Source organism: Triturus cristatus, chromosome 7 (genome assembly GCF_964204655.1).
Source record: "Triturus cristatus chromosome 7, aTriCri1.1, whole genome shotgun sequence".
Taxonomy (NCBI): domain Eukaryota; kingdom Metazoa; phylum Chordata; class Amphibia; order Caudata; family Salamandridae; genus Triturus; species Triturus cristatus.
Genome location: NC_140590.1, coordinates 1,132,252,397 through 1,132,267,616, shown reverse-complemented (window position 1 = coordinate 1,132,267,616; position 15,220 = coordinate 1,132,252,397). Strand labels below are relative to the sequence as shown.

The window sequence follows — 15,220 nt, the reverse complement described above, 5'->3', positions numbered from 1 at the left end:
TTCTATTGCTTGTCAATCTCACAAGGGGACAATGTTTTTATTTTATTTTATTGATCACAGGATAAAAATAATCAACCTAAGTTATGATATATACAGCCCAAATATCAGTTTTGTCGTCATTTCGACCTCTCTTATATTAATTACTGGGATTTTCACCAGGACTACTGTCATGACATTAGTATAGCAGCCCTGTAAACAGCAAACAATTGTGCCCTGGGAGGGGGGTGATCCCAGAAGGAATCCACAGTTGGATTGAAACTGTCACTCGCAGGAGGAATTAGATCAGCTTTGATGAATGTATATAGTGTTAGAAACAAAAAGAAGTTGCCGGGCAGCTGTCCCAGGAGAAAGTATATGCCGGGCAGCAGTCCTGGGGGAAGCAGATGCAGGGCAGCTGTCCCAAGGGAAAGAATATGCAGTGCCGCAGTCCCGGGGAAGGAAGATGCAGGGCAGCTGTCCGAGTGGTAAGAAGACGGAGGGCAGATGTCTAAGGGGTAAGAATATGCAGGGCAACTGTCCCGGGGGAAAAGAAGATGCAAGGCAGCTGTCCCGGGGGAAAGAAGATGCCGGGCAGCTGTCCCGCGGGGAAAGAAGATGCCGGGCAGCTGTCCCGCGGGGAAAGAAGATGCCGGGCAGAGCTGTAGCGGGGGGGGGGGGGGCAAGAAGATGCCGGGCAGCTGTCCCGGGGGGGGGCAAGAAGATGCCGGGCAGCTGTCCTGGGGGAAAGAAGATGCCGGGCAGCTGTCCTGGGGGAAAGAAGATGCCGGGCAGCTGTCCCGGGGGAAGGAAGGTGCCAGGCCTATGTCCCGGGGGGTGGGGGGGGGGAGAAGATGATGCTGGGCTTCTGTCCCGTGGGGGGGGTCAAGAAGATGCCGGGCAACTGTCCCGGGGGGAAAGAAGATGCAGGGCAGCTGTCGCGGGAGAAAGAAGATGCAGGGCAGCTGTCCCTTTTTGTTAGTTTGCAATAATGGGAACAAGCTAACGGGGACAGTATAAATTATCTGGCTCTGAAGAATACACGGTTGCTCGGATTTGTTTTGTTCAAATAAATATATTGGGAATTTTGAATGGAGCACACAATTGTAATAAAATTTCCATTAAATAGTTGAAAACAGCTCCATAACAAGACATTTATAAATAGGCATGCAGATGGTACCAAAGTACCATAAGCATGTTAATAAATATACTGCCAAGCCAGAGTGTATCTGTTGTCCTATGAAATACGTTTTCTGCAACCATTGCCAAAAGACTGCAAGTAGGTTACAGATTCTTGCATGAAAAAGCACACATCATGCCAATTTTTTAAATGTCTTGATTCAACAGGAAACAATAGCATTGTTGCACCAGGACTCACATTTTCCTGGTCTAAAATGGACAAAGCTAGAGCAACGTAACAAGCCTAACTTTTAATTATTTAACATCTCCCCAAAAGAAATCAAGGCAGCAACAACTCCGTAACCAGTCACTAGAAGAAAGTGGGAAGTGAAGTTGACAAAGGAAGAACGTGGAGCAAAAATCTGTCAGTCCGATGGTCTAATTCATGTCTCTGATATCAAATTTGATTTAAAAGGCATTTAAAAATGCAGGCGGTGAACTGCTGGGCTGCAGGAATACCACCCTCCGTGTTACTGTTGCCAAGCTGCAAGATAGGATGGTAGCTTCCTTCAGATAATCAGGCTGCAGAAAAGTCCAGGATCACTTTGGCGAAGAAACTAGTCAAGGCCCCATCTGGATGTCCAGTTACGTTTCTCTAGCTGACTTTCAGATGTGGGTAAGCATTCCCAGAAGCATGTGGGCCACTGAGAGAGCTCTCAAGTGGAGGCGACAAGTTCTTTGTGGATGAAAGTTTGGTGTGCCTTCCTGAAAGCTACAGAGCAGGTGGGTTAATCTCTCTCCACAAGATAAGACATTTTAAACAAAAGGGAATAGGAAGACACACACAGGATTTATGAGGGTGGGCTGTTCTGGAGTTGGAGGTTGAGTACGCTCATCATGAACCCACAATACCTTGAAATGAATGACATAAAATCTGATTGCGAAATCTTTTCTTGGTTTGTGAGTCCAGTCATCTCCTTTCTTTATCTTCATTTGCAGAATCCTTCATACTCGGCTTTGAAGACTCGGGACCTGATTTAGATCTCGATGGACGGGTTACTTCGTCACAACGGTGACATCACCCGTCTGCCAAGTTATACATTTCATAGGATATAATGGGATTTATATTTTGGCAAACGGGATATCTGTCACCGTTATGATAGAGTAACTTGTCCACCGAAATCTAAATCGGGCCACAATTGTTTAAGAATGATACAGAGTGTTAAGTGATTGAAGAGGGCTGCACTCTACAAGGTAATGGGTCTATTGTCAGATTCAAATTGGCCCCCTCTCTTCTTTGAGTGAGATACATAGAGCCTTTATCAGTATGTGTTACTGTTCTTTCATCACCACTGACCACCTGTGCTTCTTCCTGTATTTCAGTGGGCTTTGGAGACCTTGTCACCACACCTGTGAATGGAGGAGACCTGTTCCCGGTGAGTTTCTGATCTTCATCTGTGATACGTTCAGAGTAGGGTACTAGGAAGGATAAGAAGAAGAATGAGAAGTGGAGGGAGAAAAGTGGCAGTGGAACGTATTGCAACTGCGTGAGAAAGGAGTGAGTGCATAAGAAAAATCAAGAGATGGAAAGCGAGATGAGGGTGATAAAGTGAGAGTACAGACAAGAGAACAGTGCATGAGAATCCTGTGATGCTGAAGAGAGAAACGAGGCAAAATATAAACAATTGCTACATTTTCATTAAGGCAGTATTTAGTTGTTATTTTGCCGCATTAATATAGCACTTCCCTACCTCTTGTCGAGCTGCCAAAGCACTTTCCAAGCTAGGTGATTCACTTCTACATTTGTAGCATTTGGATAAGAAAAGGGTGTTGGTACCAGCCAGCTCTATTAGTGTTGAGTTTTGATGTTGTGTGTGAGCCCCCTAGAGTGTACTCCAGACTTGGTGCAGGCGTACATATATATGGCTTAGGTTTGAAGTTATGAGTAAGGATAGGATTGCAAGCAGCATATACAAACTAGTCCACGGTTGTGATACAAGTTTAGTTGGTATCAGTATTTAGGAAAAGTTAGGACTTTGTTTCTCTTCTGAAATCTCAAAGATTGCTGATGGTCCGTATCCTCGGAGTATATTCCGGAGCTTGCATATCTGTACTGAGAATCGCCTCTATTCAGGTGGGTCTTTTGATGAGAGATTATCAATCATGGGGTCATATTTGACATAAAGTTTAACTTTTGGTTGTATGACCCAGGTTTATATTGTAAGAATGTTGGTCCTGTCCCATGGATTGTCCTATGTGTAACGTAAAGTGCTCTGAAGGATATTCTTCATACAACAGGTGACCGTTGAAGAGCATTGAGAGGTGGCGTAATGTTTTACCATCTGTTTAAGTTGGGTACTGGTCTGGCTGCTATATCCTGGATTTTTTGGCGGTAAAAAGTGGATTTGCATAGGCTAGACAATATATCACTAGGGACAGAGAGGCCTATGTCGTGTGAGGGTTCAAGGAATGTAAAGATGAGTCAATGTGTTCACATCACAGAGAATGAGTTTATCACTTAGTTGATTTGGAATTCCAGTGAGAGCTTCAAGTCCATGAATCCTACAAGAATTTTTGATTCCACTTCGCCACTCCATGGCTATTCTACTGGTTTCACAAAATGGAACATGTGGTTATGATTGGCCTGGATTTACAGATGAATGGTTCCATTTTAGATGAGCTAACTTTAAGGTGGTGCTTTTCCATTGTTTGACAGTCATTCTACATTTGCCGAGTCTTGACATCAAAAGGTTGGTCCAGCTTTAAGTATTATCAGCATAGTTCTAGCATGTGAGAGAGAATGCTTTCACAAGATCAGGGCGGAGGGTTAGATACACTTTAACAAATTAAAGTCCAGTGGTTGATTCCTGTGGGACGCCTACTTTTATAGAGTGCCAACTCAAGTGGTGGCAGGGAGGCAATTTGGGATCTTTGATTAGTTAGAATGTTATCAATTTCAAGACAGTACCCTGGAGCATCTACGGATTGCGTTGGGTCATTACAGATATAAATTAGTGCTGATGCAGTACTTTTTCATAGCCTGAATCTAGTTTGCTCATCCAATAGGAGAATGTTTTGCTCAATGAAGGATGAGATTTGGGAGAACACAGTACGTTGGATTAGTTGACCTACACCGAGTCCATTGGAAATTGATGTGAAATTTGCTGGGTCAGCCTGATCAAGACCTAGTTTCTTTAGTATTGGTGTAACAAAGGATGTTTTCAATTAGTGTGGCAGTTGATCTGTTGATAGGGAGCAGTTAGTACGCTTTCTAGGTGGGATGTCAGCAAAGCATTCTAGTAGGGTAATTTTGTATTTGTTTGGAGGGCATGGATCTTCTGAGGACCCTGCCAAATGTATTCATTTGATTAGGTAAATAGTTTATTTCAGACTGTTAAGTGTACAGTAATAGTTGTGTATTTGTGGTCCCTGGTTTTGCTTGGAAGAAGGCAGATTGATGTTCGCTGCTTGCCTTTGACTGGAAAGAGGATTTGAGGTTGGCAGCTTTTTCAATGTAGTGTGTCGCTAAGGCATTGCCTAGTCCTCAGAGTGCTTTACACTTGCTTGGTCAATGGCAGGGTTATGAAGTTTGAGTATTTTGAAGAGTTCTCTGTAGGTCATGCAGCCTCCATGATGCATAATAATTTTGCCTCTTTGATGGAAGTGGTATTGTGATGGAATGTTGGAATAAGTAGAACATGGAATGTGGGATAGTGTGGGTGGTTCTAAGGGTGGCGGTTGGGAGTTAGCAGTTGCTGTTGGTGGATGTTCCTGCCGCATGCTGGGCGGCTCCTTGCAAGGAACTTTGTAATTATTAAAATATTCATTATCCTCTTACTTTGTGAAGACCCTGTTTTTTTCAATAATGGAAATGAGTGAGGGACGTAGCAGCACCAACAACTATTGGAGTACTGGTGAGGTGCACTGTCAACACGATGTGCTTTACTTATTGTGTGGAAACAGGGTGAAGTGCCGTTTTATCGACCACTGATACAAAGAAAGGATTGTGAGCTTTTTCTGAAGACCCTACTAACAGGAAGTGTGTGAAATCTTCAATTCCAGGGAGCGCTGTGCATGCGTATGGTGAGTGACGTCAAGGGCAGTGGCATTGATGCTGATGCCATCTTGTGGGGGAAGTTGCCAGTCGAGCGTTCCTGCAGTGTATGGCGTCTTTGTGTTGTGCGTTCACGTTGGTGGGCATCTTTTTTTTAAGTGGAAGCAGTCTAGTGGTTGTGGTGATGGTTTATTTCAAAGTCGTGCAATCGAGGAACCTCTGTGGTTGAGTGTAGATTCTAACGTCGACAGTAATTTGGTCAGCAAGGTGGTGAGCCATGGCAGAAAGGGGTTTCCGGTGACGGGTATACCTTGTGCTTGTTATTACCTGTGGCCACTCCCTGTACTTCTCACGGGCTGTGGAGTACTTTCTCGCATTGTCCCGCAGTAATAACGTTTGCACAAGTGCCATATACAATTGTTGGGAAGTGCTGCAAATATCAGATCATTACTTTGCATAGTTATTAATAATAGCCCCTTGTGTATGCAATATGGCTAGTATTCAGCCAGCCTCTCCCCCCGCTTTTCCTAGCAGAACCAGGTGAGGCACCTATACTGTGGGATTTGTGGTTAGATGTGTTTGAAGCTTATGTGACGGTTCTAGAGGAGGATGAATGCTCGGAGGAAAGACGTTTGGCATTATTGAAACATAGATCAGGCGCAATAAGTTTGAGAGAATTACAAAAACGACCATATTGAAGCATGCAGGGAACATTGGAGTGTATGAATATGCAATCAACAAATGCAGGAAAGATTTGGTAGGAAAATGAATGTGGTCATGGAACGATTTCACTTTTATTCTAGGGTACAGAAGGAAAATGAGACCATTGACCAGTTTGTGTCTGCACTCAGACGGTTAGCAGTGACTTGTGATTTTCAGCAGGTCATCTGACTAGGTACTAAGGGACTCGATTCTCATGAGGACAAAATCAACAACAAAAAATACAAGAGAAATTATGGTCTTGTGGAGAGATATCCTTGAAGGCAGCTGTTGATGCTGCCAGGAATATTGAAGTATCAGAAAAAGGTATTCAAATAGTAAGAAGTGAAGGTAGTGAAAGTAGTCACGTGAGTGTGGTTAATGAAGGATGTGAGATTCAAAAGTAAATTTGCAGAAGCGAAGACAAGTGATGGGGTTAAAAATTAAAACTGGTGGTACGAAGACTAATGAAGATGGACGTACGGGGGTAAAAGACTTTTATGTACCAGATGTGTCTCAAGTAGCCATTTGGCTAACTTTAAAATGTGTCCACCATTAAACAAAGTATGTAGCACTTGCAAGAAGAAGGATAATTTCAGTAGGATATGTAAGAACATGGGGAAAAAAGTAAACCAAATTGTCGTAGATGTTTCTGATGAGGGAGTCTACAAGGTGTGGGTGATACTGAATGTGCAGGATGATCATGTGAGAAATAGGAAAATAAGGATTGGGGAACGTGATCAAAATATGAGGATGAGGGTAGAGAATTTGCAAGAACGTACTGAACAGGAACGGAATCATAAGACCAGATGACCTGTGTTTATGGTAGGTCAACTTGTACGTGTGAAGAACTTCAGATTTGTTGTGAAGGGTGCTGCTAATTGATAAGAACCGTTGAAGGAAAGTGTTGGGGAGTGCTGTGATGTTAGAAGAAAGTAGACAATGAAATCTACATCAAGTTAGTTTACGCAAAGCAAAGAGCAGTAGTGTCACGTTGGGCGATGGTGGGAAAAGTGAATCAAGTGAGGATAGGGGTTACATTTTGGGGAAGGAATTGTTGGTGGCTGCGTGGAGAAGTGGTGGTGAGGTAGAAGGATGTGGCCATGGTGTGAGTGGAAGTGTAGATGAGCCTGGCGGTAATATTGAAGTACGATGAGTGAGGAAACCTCCTGTTAGATTTGATGATTACCATTTAGGGTAATTAGTTCATCAGATTGCATAAATGATTTTATATTGACATTCCGATATAACTGAAATTGTCTATTAGTTATGTATAAAGTTTATTTTTTTGTTGGTTTGGGGTAGATAATGTGTGGTATAGTGATGGGATGTTGGAATAAGTAGAACATGGAATGTGGGATAGTGTGGGTTGTTCTAAGGGTGGCGTTGGGAGTTAGCAGTTGCTTGCAGTGGATGTTCCTGTAGCACGCTGGTGCCGCTCCTTGCGAGGAACTTTGTAATTAATTAACAAAATATTCACTATCCTCTTAACTTGTGATGACCCCATTACATTCAATATTGGACATCCATTAGATTCAGATTTGCCTTTGGAGTCCTTTGTCACTACTGTTTATATGGTTTCCTCCATATGTTTTCTGTCTTTCAAAGTTTTTACATCGGGGTTGAACCATCAAGCGTTCCTTTTGTGTGGTCGTAGGCCTGTCATTTCGAGAGGGCTCATAAGGACAAGGAAGTCATTCATTTTGCTTCACTAAAAATATGATCCGCTCATCCTGGTACTAAAAGACCACCACTGGCTGTACATGGAAGCCAGAATAACATTTGAACTGACATACATAGGTACAAGGCATCACACCTTCATGAACCTTACCACATATCAGCCATTTAACTCACCAGCCTAATCTGAATCTAAGGAGCCTACAGAATTTTACTTCAGAATTCAGCATTCACAGAGAAGCCATCCAAGCCTTCTTCAGATGCTGCGCCTCTGTGTGAAATTCCTTCCCAGGCAACATCAGACTTGCAGAGGCCTTTATGCCCTTCATGAGAAAAAAACCCTGAGAACTTGCATATTGTACTTTTAAATAAGCTAGTTCCACAAATTTTCCCATCTGCAGAATAGCATGTTCCTCCCTATTCTTTCTTTCTTTCTTTCTTTTTCTTATTTTCTTTCTTTCTTTCTTTCTTTCTTATTTTCTTTCTTTCTTTTTCTCCCCCCCCCCCCCCCTGCCTGTGTGCTCTTCACCTGACTTTGGCTTGCTATTCTCATTTGCTTGTCTCCCACCGCTACGATCCAAGAGCTAACGCAAATGCGTTTAGTTTCTGGGTTCTCTACTCATTTATCGCAAGTTATCCCTGACATAGCCATTATTTGTACAGTGTGCTGATATCTTAGATTGGAGTGCGCTTTATACGACTCTAAAAACTAATATAAAGAGATGGACGAAGCGAGAGAAGAAGTATTGGGCTGGCCGATGAGGATGAGAAAAGGGAATATGGATGGAGAGTATCAGGAGAAGGGAGATAGAGAACAGGCGGTATTAACTCAATAGTTCAAAACTAACACATCTAAAAAAATAACACGTCTAAAGTAATACTTAAAGATATAAATATTTATAAAAATTACATAATCCTCAAATTGTTTGCGCTTATGATGCGCTTTCAAGTGAGACAACAAAAGACAATGTGCTTTCAAAGAGGTCTTCTGATTTTTCCTAAAAAGTTCAACATAACCTCTGGAAAGCAGGGAAAGTCATTACCTTTGCACAACTGCAAGACCAGTGCGAGATGGGGCCCTCTGAGATGCTCCGTGACCTACAGGTTAAGCATGCGCTGGAAGCGGTCATCCAGCCTGATAAGGAGGATAGACTCCTTACAGAGTACATGGATAAGAAAGCCATATCCCTAACATACAGGAAAATCGGAAATAATCAGCCGGGCCTTACACAATTACTCCGAGAAAAATGGCAGGCCAATGTGGTGACTTAGATGTCGCTGACTGGCAAGAAGCGCTAGAATCCCCAAAAGTGGTGGCGATATCCTCTCGGCTGCGCCTGGTGCAGCTCAAAATACTCCACAGGACCTACTTCACAAGAGTGACATTATGCAAGATGGGAAGAGCCAATGGCCAACTCTGCCTGCGACAGTGTGGTGAAATAGGCAACGTTTATCATACAATATGGGAATGCCCCACAATTAAAACCTACTGGGCAACAGTTATGAACACAATCACGCAGGTTAGTGAGGCTCCAGTACCACTTGACCCTAAACGGTGTCTCCGAAATGTCTGGGAAGCAACAGACCTAAACCATACGGCCCAAGCTTGGGCCACATTAGGTATGGTAATAGCAAAGCAAAACATCACCAGACTCTGGGGGTCGCATACTACTCCACTGTTGGGAGATTAGTGTAGCGATATGGACATGGCCATGGCGGCCGAAAAGGCTAACATATATTCACAGAGGGTGTCCTAAAAAATGGGAGCTAATGTGGGGAAAATGGAATACATTCAGGGGAGGCATCTGTACCCCACCAACCATAGAAACATTTTCAGACGATGATGATTAAATTGGTATAATAAGCATTCACCAATAGACTCTCGATGTATATACGATATGATGTTCGACTATGGTTGAAAACGTTATATAATGAACAGAAAACTGTCATATTATTGTGTCATGTCGCAAATGTTGTTATTGCAAGTCCTATATCTAATAATGTTTAAAAAAAATAAAAAAGTACAACATGGTCCAAATATTCTTCTGAAAAATAGTTCTATGTATTTAAACTATTTGTATAACGTGTAGTGAAATTTACAACTGGGTTCTTAATTTGGAAGTATTTTCCTTTTTAAATGCCTGTTTATTTGGACGATGAATATCTTTGTGTTCCTTTCTTTGTGAAATAAACAATTTAGTTCATTTTTTTTCTATGCATGAGAACTGAAATGATTTGTGGTTTTCATTTATTTTATTTTTGTCGTTTGAGAGGTAATATATACTCATTGTTTATTTTAAATCCATGTGAAGTGTGACGCAGTGTTACATCTATCATGAACTGTGCAGGATAGTAACAAATGTATCTTATTGTTACTTAGAAGAAATTCATTTTTAATCTCACAAACGTTATTGTTTTAGGTTGTGATGTGCTATAAATTCAGTTTTAACCTTGTTTCTTTGTAAAAATGTGTATGGTTAGATTATAAAGAGCGGGTGGGTGGAAGCAACTGATGAGTTGGAGGAAGCACCAAGGAAACCGCAGAGCTTGGGATTTTAGAGTGAATAACACCCCATATTTGACAATGACCTTCTGATGTAAGTAAGGCAATTGCTGGCCAACTCTCCATTTGCAATGAAGGTCCAGTCTATAGGCAATGATTAAATTATAGCGGGAAAATCGTTGCCAGAGAGCTTCAGGGCAGGAGGACATTGTCTTTGTTGATGTCACAGTGAAGAACCTGTGACCTCTTCATTAAGAATCTGATGTCACGCTTTAGAGATGTCAAGACCAAGATCTGTGTTGAGCCAGGTGAGCTAATTTAGGCTGCTAGCGTCAAGGGTTAAAGAAGGAATTATGAGGAAGGGAGATTTTTGGGTGCTGAACACTCAGCTTTTTATCATGAAGAAGGTGAGCAGAGGTATATCTGACCACAATCTCAGAAGCCAGGAGGATGTCTCTTAGAAGCCGTTTGGGTTTGTGACCGATTCCTTTTAATTGCATGTGGAAGGCATCTCATTGAGGGCGGATGGGAGGGAGTGGATAAACAAAGAAAAAAAAGTTAAAGGGAGTTGAGGTGAATAGAAATGTAGGCAACGCTCATGGGGTTTCACGTTCTTGCCTTATCCTTGTAGGATTTAAACGGACATGGCGATGGATATTCAGCAATAGCCCGGGCTGACCGGTTGACCCAGGAGCCAGAAAGTATCCGTGTATGGAGAGAAGAGCAGAAGAAACGCTTGGAAGAACTTGGTGAGGACCGACAAACGCAAGGCACCTAACTTGGGATAGATAGAGATGTTTAGTGGTTGCCAGGGAGACTAAGCTGGAGAAGGACTGTGCCTCAAGTACTGTGTCCAAAGGGCAGCAGTGTAACTTGAAGGTGCACAGGTTGTGGTATGGTGTGCTGTCATTGTGGACTATCACACAGTTTCCAGGACTGTTGACTGAGAAGTGAATGAGTTTACATTGCCCACAGAAGGTCTTTCAAATCTCGAAATGGTGACAGCATATCAGCAGGCTTTGTGGACCTTCGGAGGACATGGTCTTTGTAGAAGGGGTCACTGAGAGTAGAAGAGAGGAAGTACTGGATCTTCAGGGGGTCATCATGGATCAGTAATGGGGAACATCTCCGCAACAAGGGTTTCTTAGACTTTGAAGGAAGAAGCAGCAGAGGTCACCTGAAATCTCATGGTGGTAGCCTCTGAGCATCAACGAGATGGCTGGAGAAAGATTTAGCAACAATGATCTCTCCCCGTTCGTAATTGTTAGAGAGCAACACATGTCCAGAAAGGAGGAAACTGTACGTGAGAAAGTTATCACTTAGTACGGCAAGTTCACTAGATACAAACAAGCATTGACCTAGCCAATAGGTCTCCCTTTTGGGACTTTATAAGTATTTAGTTATGCAGCATAATATCCTTGGTGCAACAAAATCAACTGTTGCATGGCTAAACACTTATGAGCAGTGGCGGCTGGTGACATTTGAAAGTGGTAGGGCGTAAAATTCTTGTCGTACTGCACTACGGCGAGCGAGTGAGGCTGAACATCCTATGGGGGGCCCAGGGGGTTCTCCCCCAAGAAAATTTTGAAAAGAGAGTGGACAAATGGTGTATTTTCAAGCAAAATTGAGGAAGCAGGAAGGTTAATAAAGCAATACGATTGAATTATTGATCATTTAAGAAATTTTCAATTTTTATGAGCTTTAGAGGACAATCTTTGCGTATGCTGATGTTATCATTTTCTGATTGCCTTCCCCTTAATTACTGACACATAGAAGGTAGTGCAGCATGCTTTGGCTAAAGTAGCTTGGTTCATATTCCTGTGTCACCATAGCTGCTGTGTGCTGTCACATGATGTAGCCTCAAAACCATTCTAGGATTTTTATCGAACAGCGCGTTCCATTTTGGGGGGTTTTGCCTTTTGAGGTTTGCAATGGCAAGGAATGGGTAAAACACACATGCGCAGGGGCTGAAGCTTAAAAAGCTCAGCAGTGGCTCATATGGTTGCACATGGCATTGAGGTCTACGACACCTGTGTGCACCTGCTTTATAGTTTTGTTCTCTATCAAATCCTAGGGAGTGAACCATGGAACTGAACTGGTGGGGACTGTAAAGACACAAGCTCCTGCTTAATAACTTTGCTGCATTTGGGAAAGGATAGATAAAAATGATCTTTGCCCCTTTAGAAATAAATTGAACTTTATTCCAGCTACTGGTTCAAGCAGTAATTATTCAAAGGTGTCATCGGTGTCACTTTGTGTTTTAATGAACCAGTTCATGCTCCCTTGTTTTTAACACAGGTCATACACAGATGTACAAAAATACACCCATCTTCTGCAATAGTCCAAAAATACACCCATCCTCTGCATTTTGATGGCCCAGATTCTATTAGACAGCTCTTTCATCGATACACCCCACCTAGGATTTTAAGATCGTCCTCCCAGGCCAATCTGGTTGTACCTAAACTCAAGAGAGCCACTAGGGGAGGCAAGAGTTTTGCGGTGGCCACCGCCAAACTTGATGCCTCTTAATTTAAAAACCACAGGAAATCTGACAATCTTTCGTAAAACACTTAAATCTTGGCTGTTTAATAACTAGTACAATTACTAACCCTACTCCACACATGTTGTCTTGGCCTTCACTTACTATCTCTTTTCCAAGTGGGAGTTCAGCGCCTAGACACCTACGGGTAGTAGGGCGTTTTATAACTCTCGATTTCATTTCATCTAGCATAGCTACCAAGTAGACCACTGATATATGTAACACCCTTAGTTAGTGGTTTTGCATGCTATGATTTTTGATTCCATATATATAATGGTAAGAGGAAAATCACAATTCCCATAATGCTCTGTTGTTCCCTAAACCCCAAATATGTCTGAAAAATTTACATGACATGGAACTTCACTTGGCAGCGATTCACAATGCACTGGCTTAGTGTAGTGCCCGTTTTGTGTGCTGGGCCCTTAATGCGTTCTTTGAGCACAGTGAGGTGAAGTGGCAGAAGCAGGCAGGTTGGAGACAAGCTAGGCCCCAGGTGGAGGGAGGGTGGGCACCGTCCTATCCATCTGGGGAGAATTGGGGAAGGGAAGACACAGATGCAATAAAACGGAACCGCGCAGCAGCCCTCATTCTGTCATTGCGTGTTTACCTGCAACAGAGCAGTCAGTGCCTCTGAAAATTGTGACAGTAAGCTGAGGGGGCAGGGTTTTGAAGGAAGTAATGGATGTGAAGAGGGAGAGGGGTCTCGCTGGGTGTGAACGGTTAGGACGAGACAAGAGGTAATAGGAAACTGGACGAAGGAAATAAAAGAGCAAAAAGGAAGGCAGGCTTAGCCCAGGGGAGGGAGACAAGGAACAGTGAGTGCAGGAGGAAAGCCAGTGTCGGAGTAAGACACAAACGGAAAGCGTCAAGTTGAAGTTGTAGAGTGATATGGGGAGTCGGAACTGTTAAGGGCCAGAGTATGGGTTAGTAGATATCTGTTAGAACAGCAGGAACCCAAAGGATGTTACGTGGCGCGTCCAGCATGATCCCGAATAAAGCGGCCTTTTGACAATATCAAGGCAACCGTGGTGATATTCGTGCCAAATTAATAGTGTCCAGTGCTCTGTCACACGAATCACAAAAGTGTTATACGTATGCTAGGACTACCGCTTGCATTGGATCAGGCAACGGAGAAGAGGGGTGCGCTTCTCTGTAACTGCCTCCGAGCTCGAGAGGTTGGACTCAGTACTGATTGCGGTAAGTTGAATGTATGCATCCTGCCTCTGACTTTTCATGAGTCCAGACTCTCGATGCTTCTTATCTGCTTCATTCAGGCTGCGCCAGATCCATAACATAACAGGCAGCAGCCATTGCAAAGGGGCAATATTTGTCCTCATGCGGCCTCGAAGTTCTGTATCTGGCTAACAATGAAAGCCGGTATTGTGTAACAAAGTTTTAGAAATTGGGGTATAACTGTGGTTAGTCTGTGGCGTAGTCAAGGAGCAATGGATGCCAAGTCAAGCAATAAAAACAGCACTAATCGGGGTGAAGTGAGCGCCGCACACACCTTATCCTGGAGGCTGCTGCATTTGCTGCGCCATTTATAGCGATGACACCCCTGGGTTTAGTGAAGATTGATTCGTGTACCTGGCATAATTAAACACACACCTTAACTTTCCAACTTTCAACCCCTTTTCTCCCCTAGATCAGGTGGACTGAATGGTCAGCCGTTAAGGGAGTCTGGTGATCTAGATTTAAATCCAGCCTTTTTGCATGTTTTAGCTGACACAGAAAGAGACAGCTATCTTGCCCCCTCAGGCATTTCGCTGACTTTTTCTAATATTAAAATTTTAAATGCTCCTGGTCATCCCAATAAGGAATGCTTATTAAACCCGACATACTATTTAAGGCCCAATTCTCCCAATCCATTTAATGATGGCACATTAGATCTTCTGCCAGTATGCCCTGCTGCTGAGCTAGTTGGTGTTGTGAACCCTACTGTAATAACAAATATGATGACAGTAGAAAGTGGTGTAACTGACACCGGTTGTGCAGAGAATAAAGACCCCCCTTATGTCAGTACATTTACTCATGGTAGTCTTTTCTGGAATGTAGCAGGTCTGTTAAACAAATTAGGCATGAACGAGTGGGTAGAGTTGGTTAGCAAATTCAGCTTAATTTGTTTACAGGAAACTTGGATGCGTGAACCAGCTTATATAAATGGTTTGTACTCTGTACACACATCAGCTAGACCATCTGTAGGTAGTCATGATAAAGGTGGCTTAATAACCATGATCTCCATAACATTGAATGGCAGAGTTAGGAAACTGCAGCTGGACTCCCCACATTTCCATATTATAAATATTTCTCTGAAGAGTAACCTGACCCTCGTGGTTATTAATTTTTATCACAATAATTTTAATAGTGCAAATATTACTATTGCCCAAGAACTTGAAACTGCACTTATGAAACACATTGAGGAGATAAAAATGGACTATGTAATACTCTTGGGGGGGGGGGGGGGGGTGATTTTAATTGTAAACTGTGCTCACTGTCTAAACGCGAGGCATGCCACCATTTAACAAGGGATGTGGTGGGTGGCTATCACTTTGAGCACAATCCTTGTGGGAATATTTTTAATTCTTTGTCAATATTCTCACTTTTCTTAACTTTAGATTTCATTGAGCTCTTAAATTCTGATGTGGTAACATAT

General features: G+C 42.8%; 1 protein-coding gene across 2 annotated transcripts in view; it reads left to right on the top strand.

Annotated features, from left to right (window-relative positions):
* Nucleotides 1–15,220, top strand: part of CLTB (clathrin light chain B) — a 43,876-nt gene that overhangs the window by 10,697 nt on the left and 17,959 nt on the right. For both annotated transcript variants that reach the window (XM_085618283.1, XM_085618282.1), the window contains exons 2-3: nucleotides 2,479–2,531; nucleotides 10,660–10,777. In XM_085618283.1, the coding sequence (XP_085474409.1) occupies nucleotides 2,479–2,531; nucleotides 10,660–10,777 (171 nt within the window). The remainder of the gene's footprint in view (nucleotides 1–2,478; nucleotides 2,532–10,659; nucleotides 10,778–15,220) is intronic.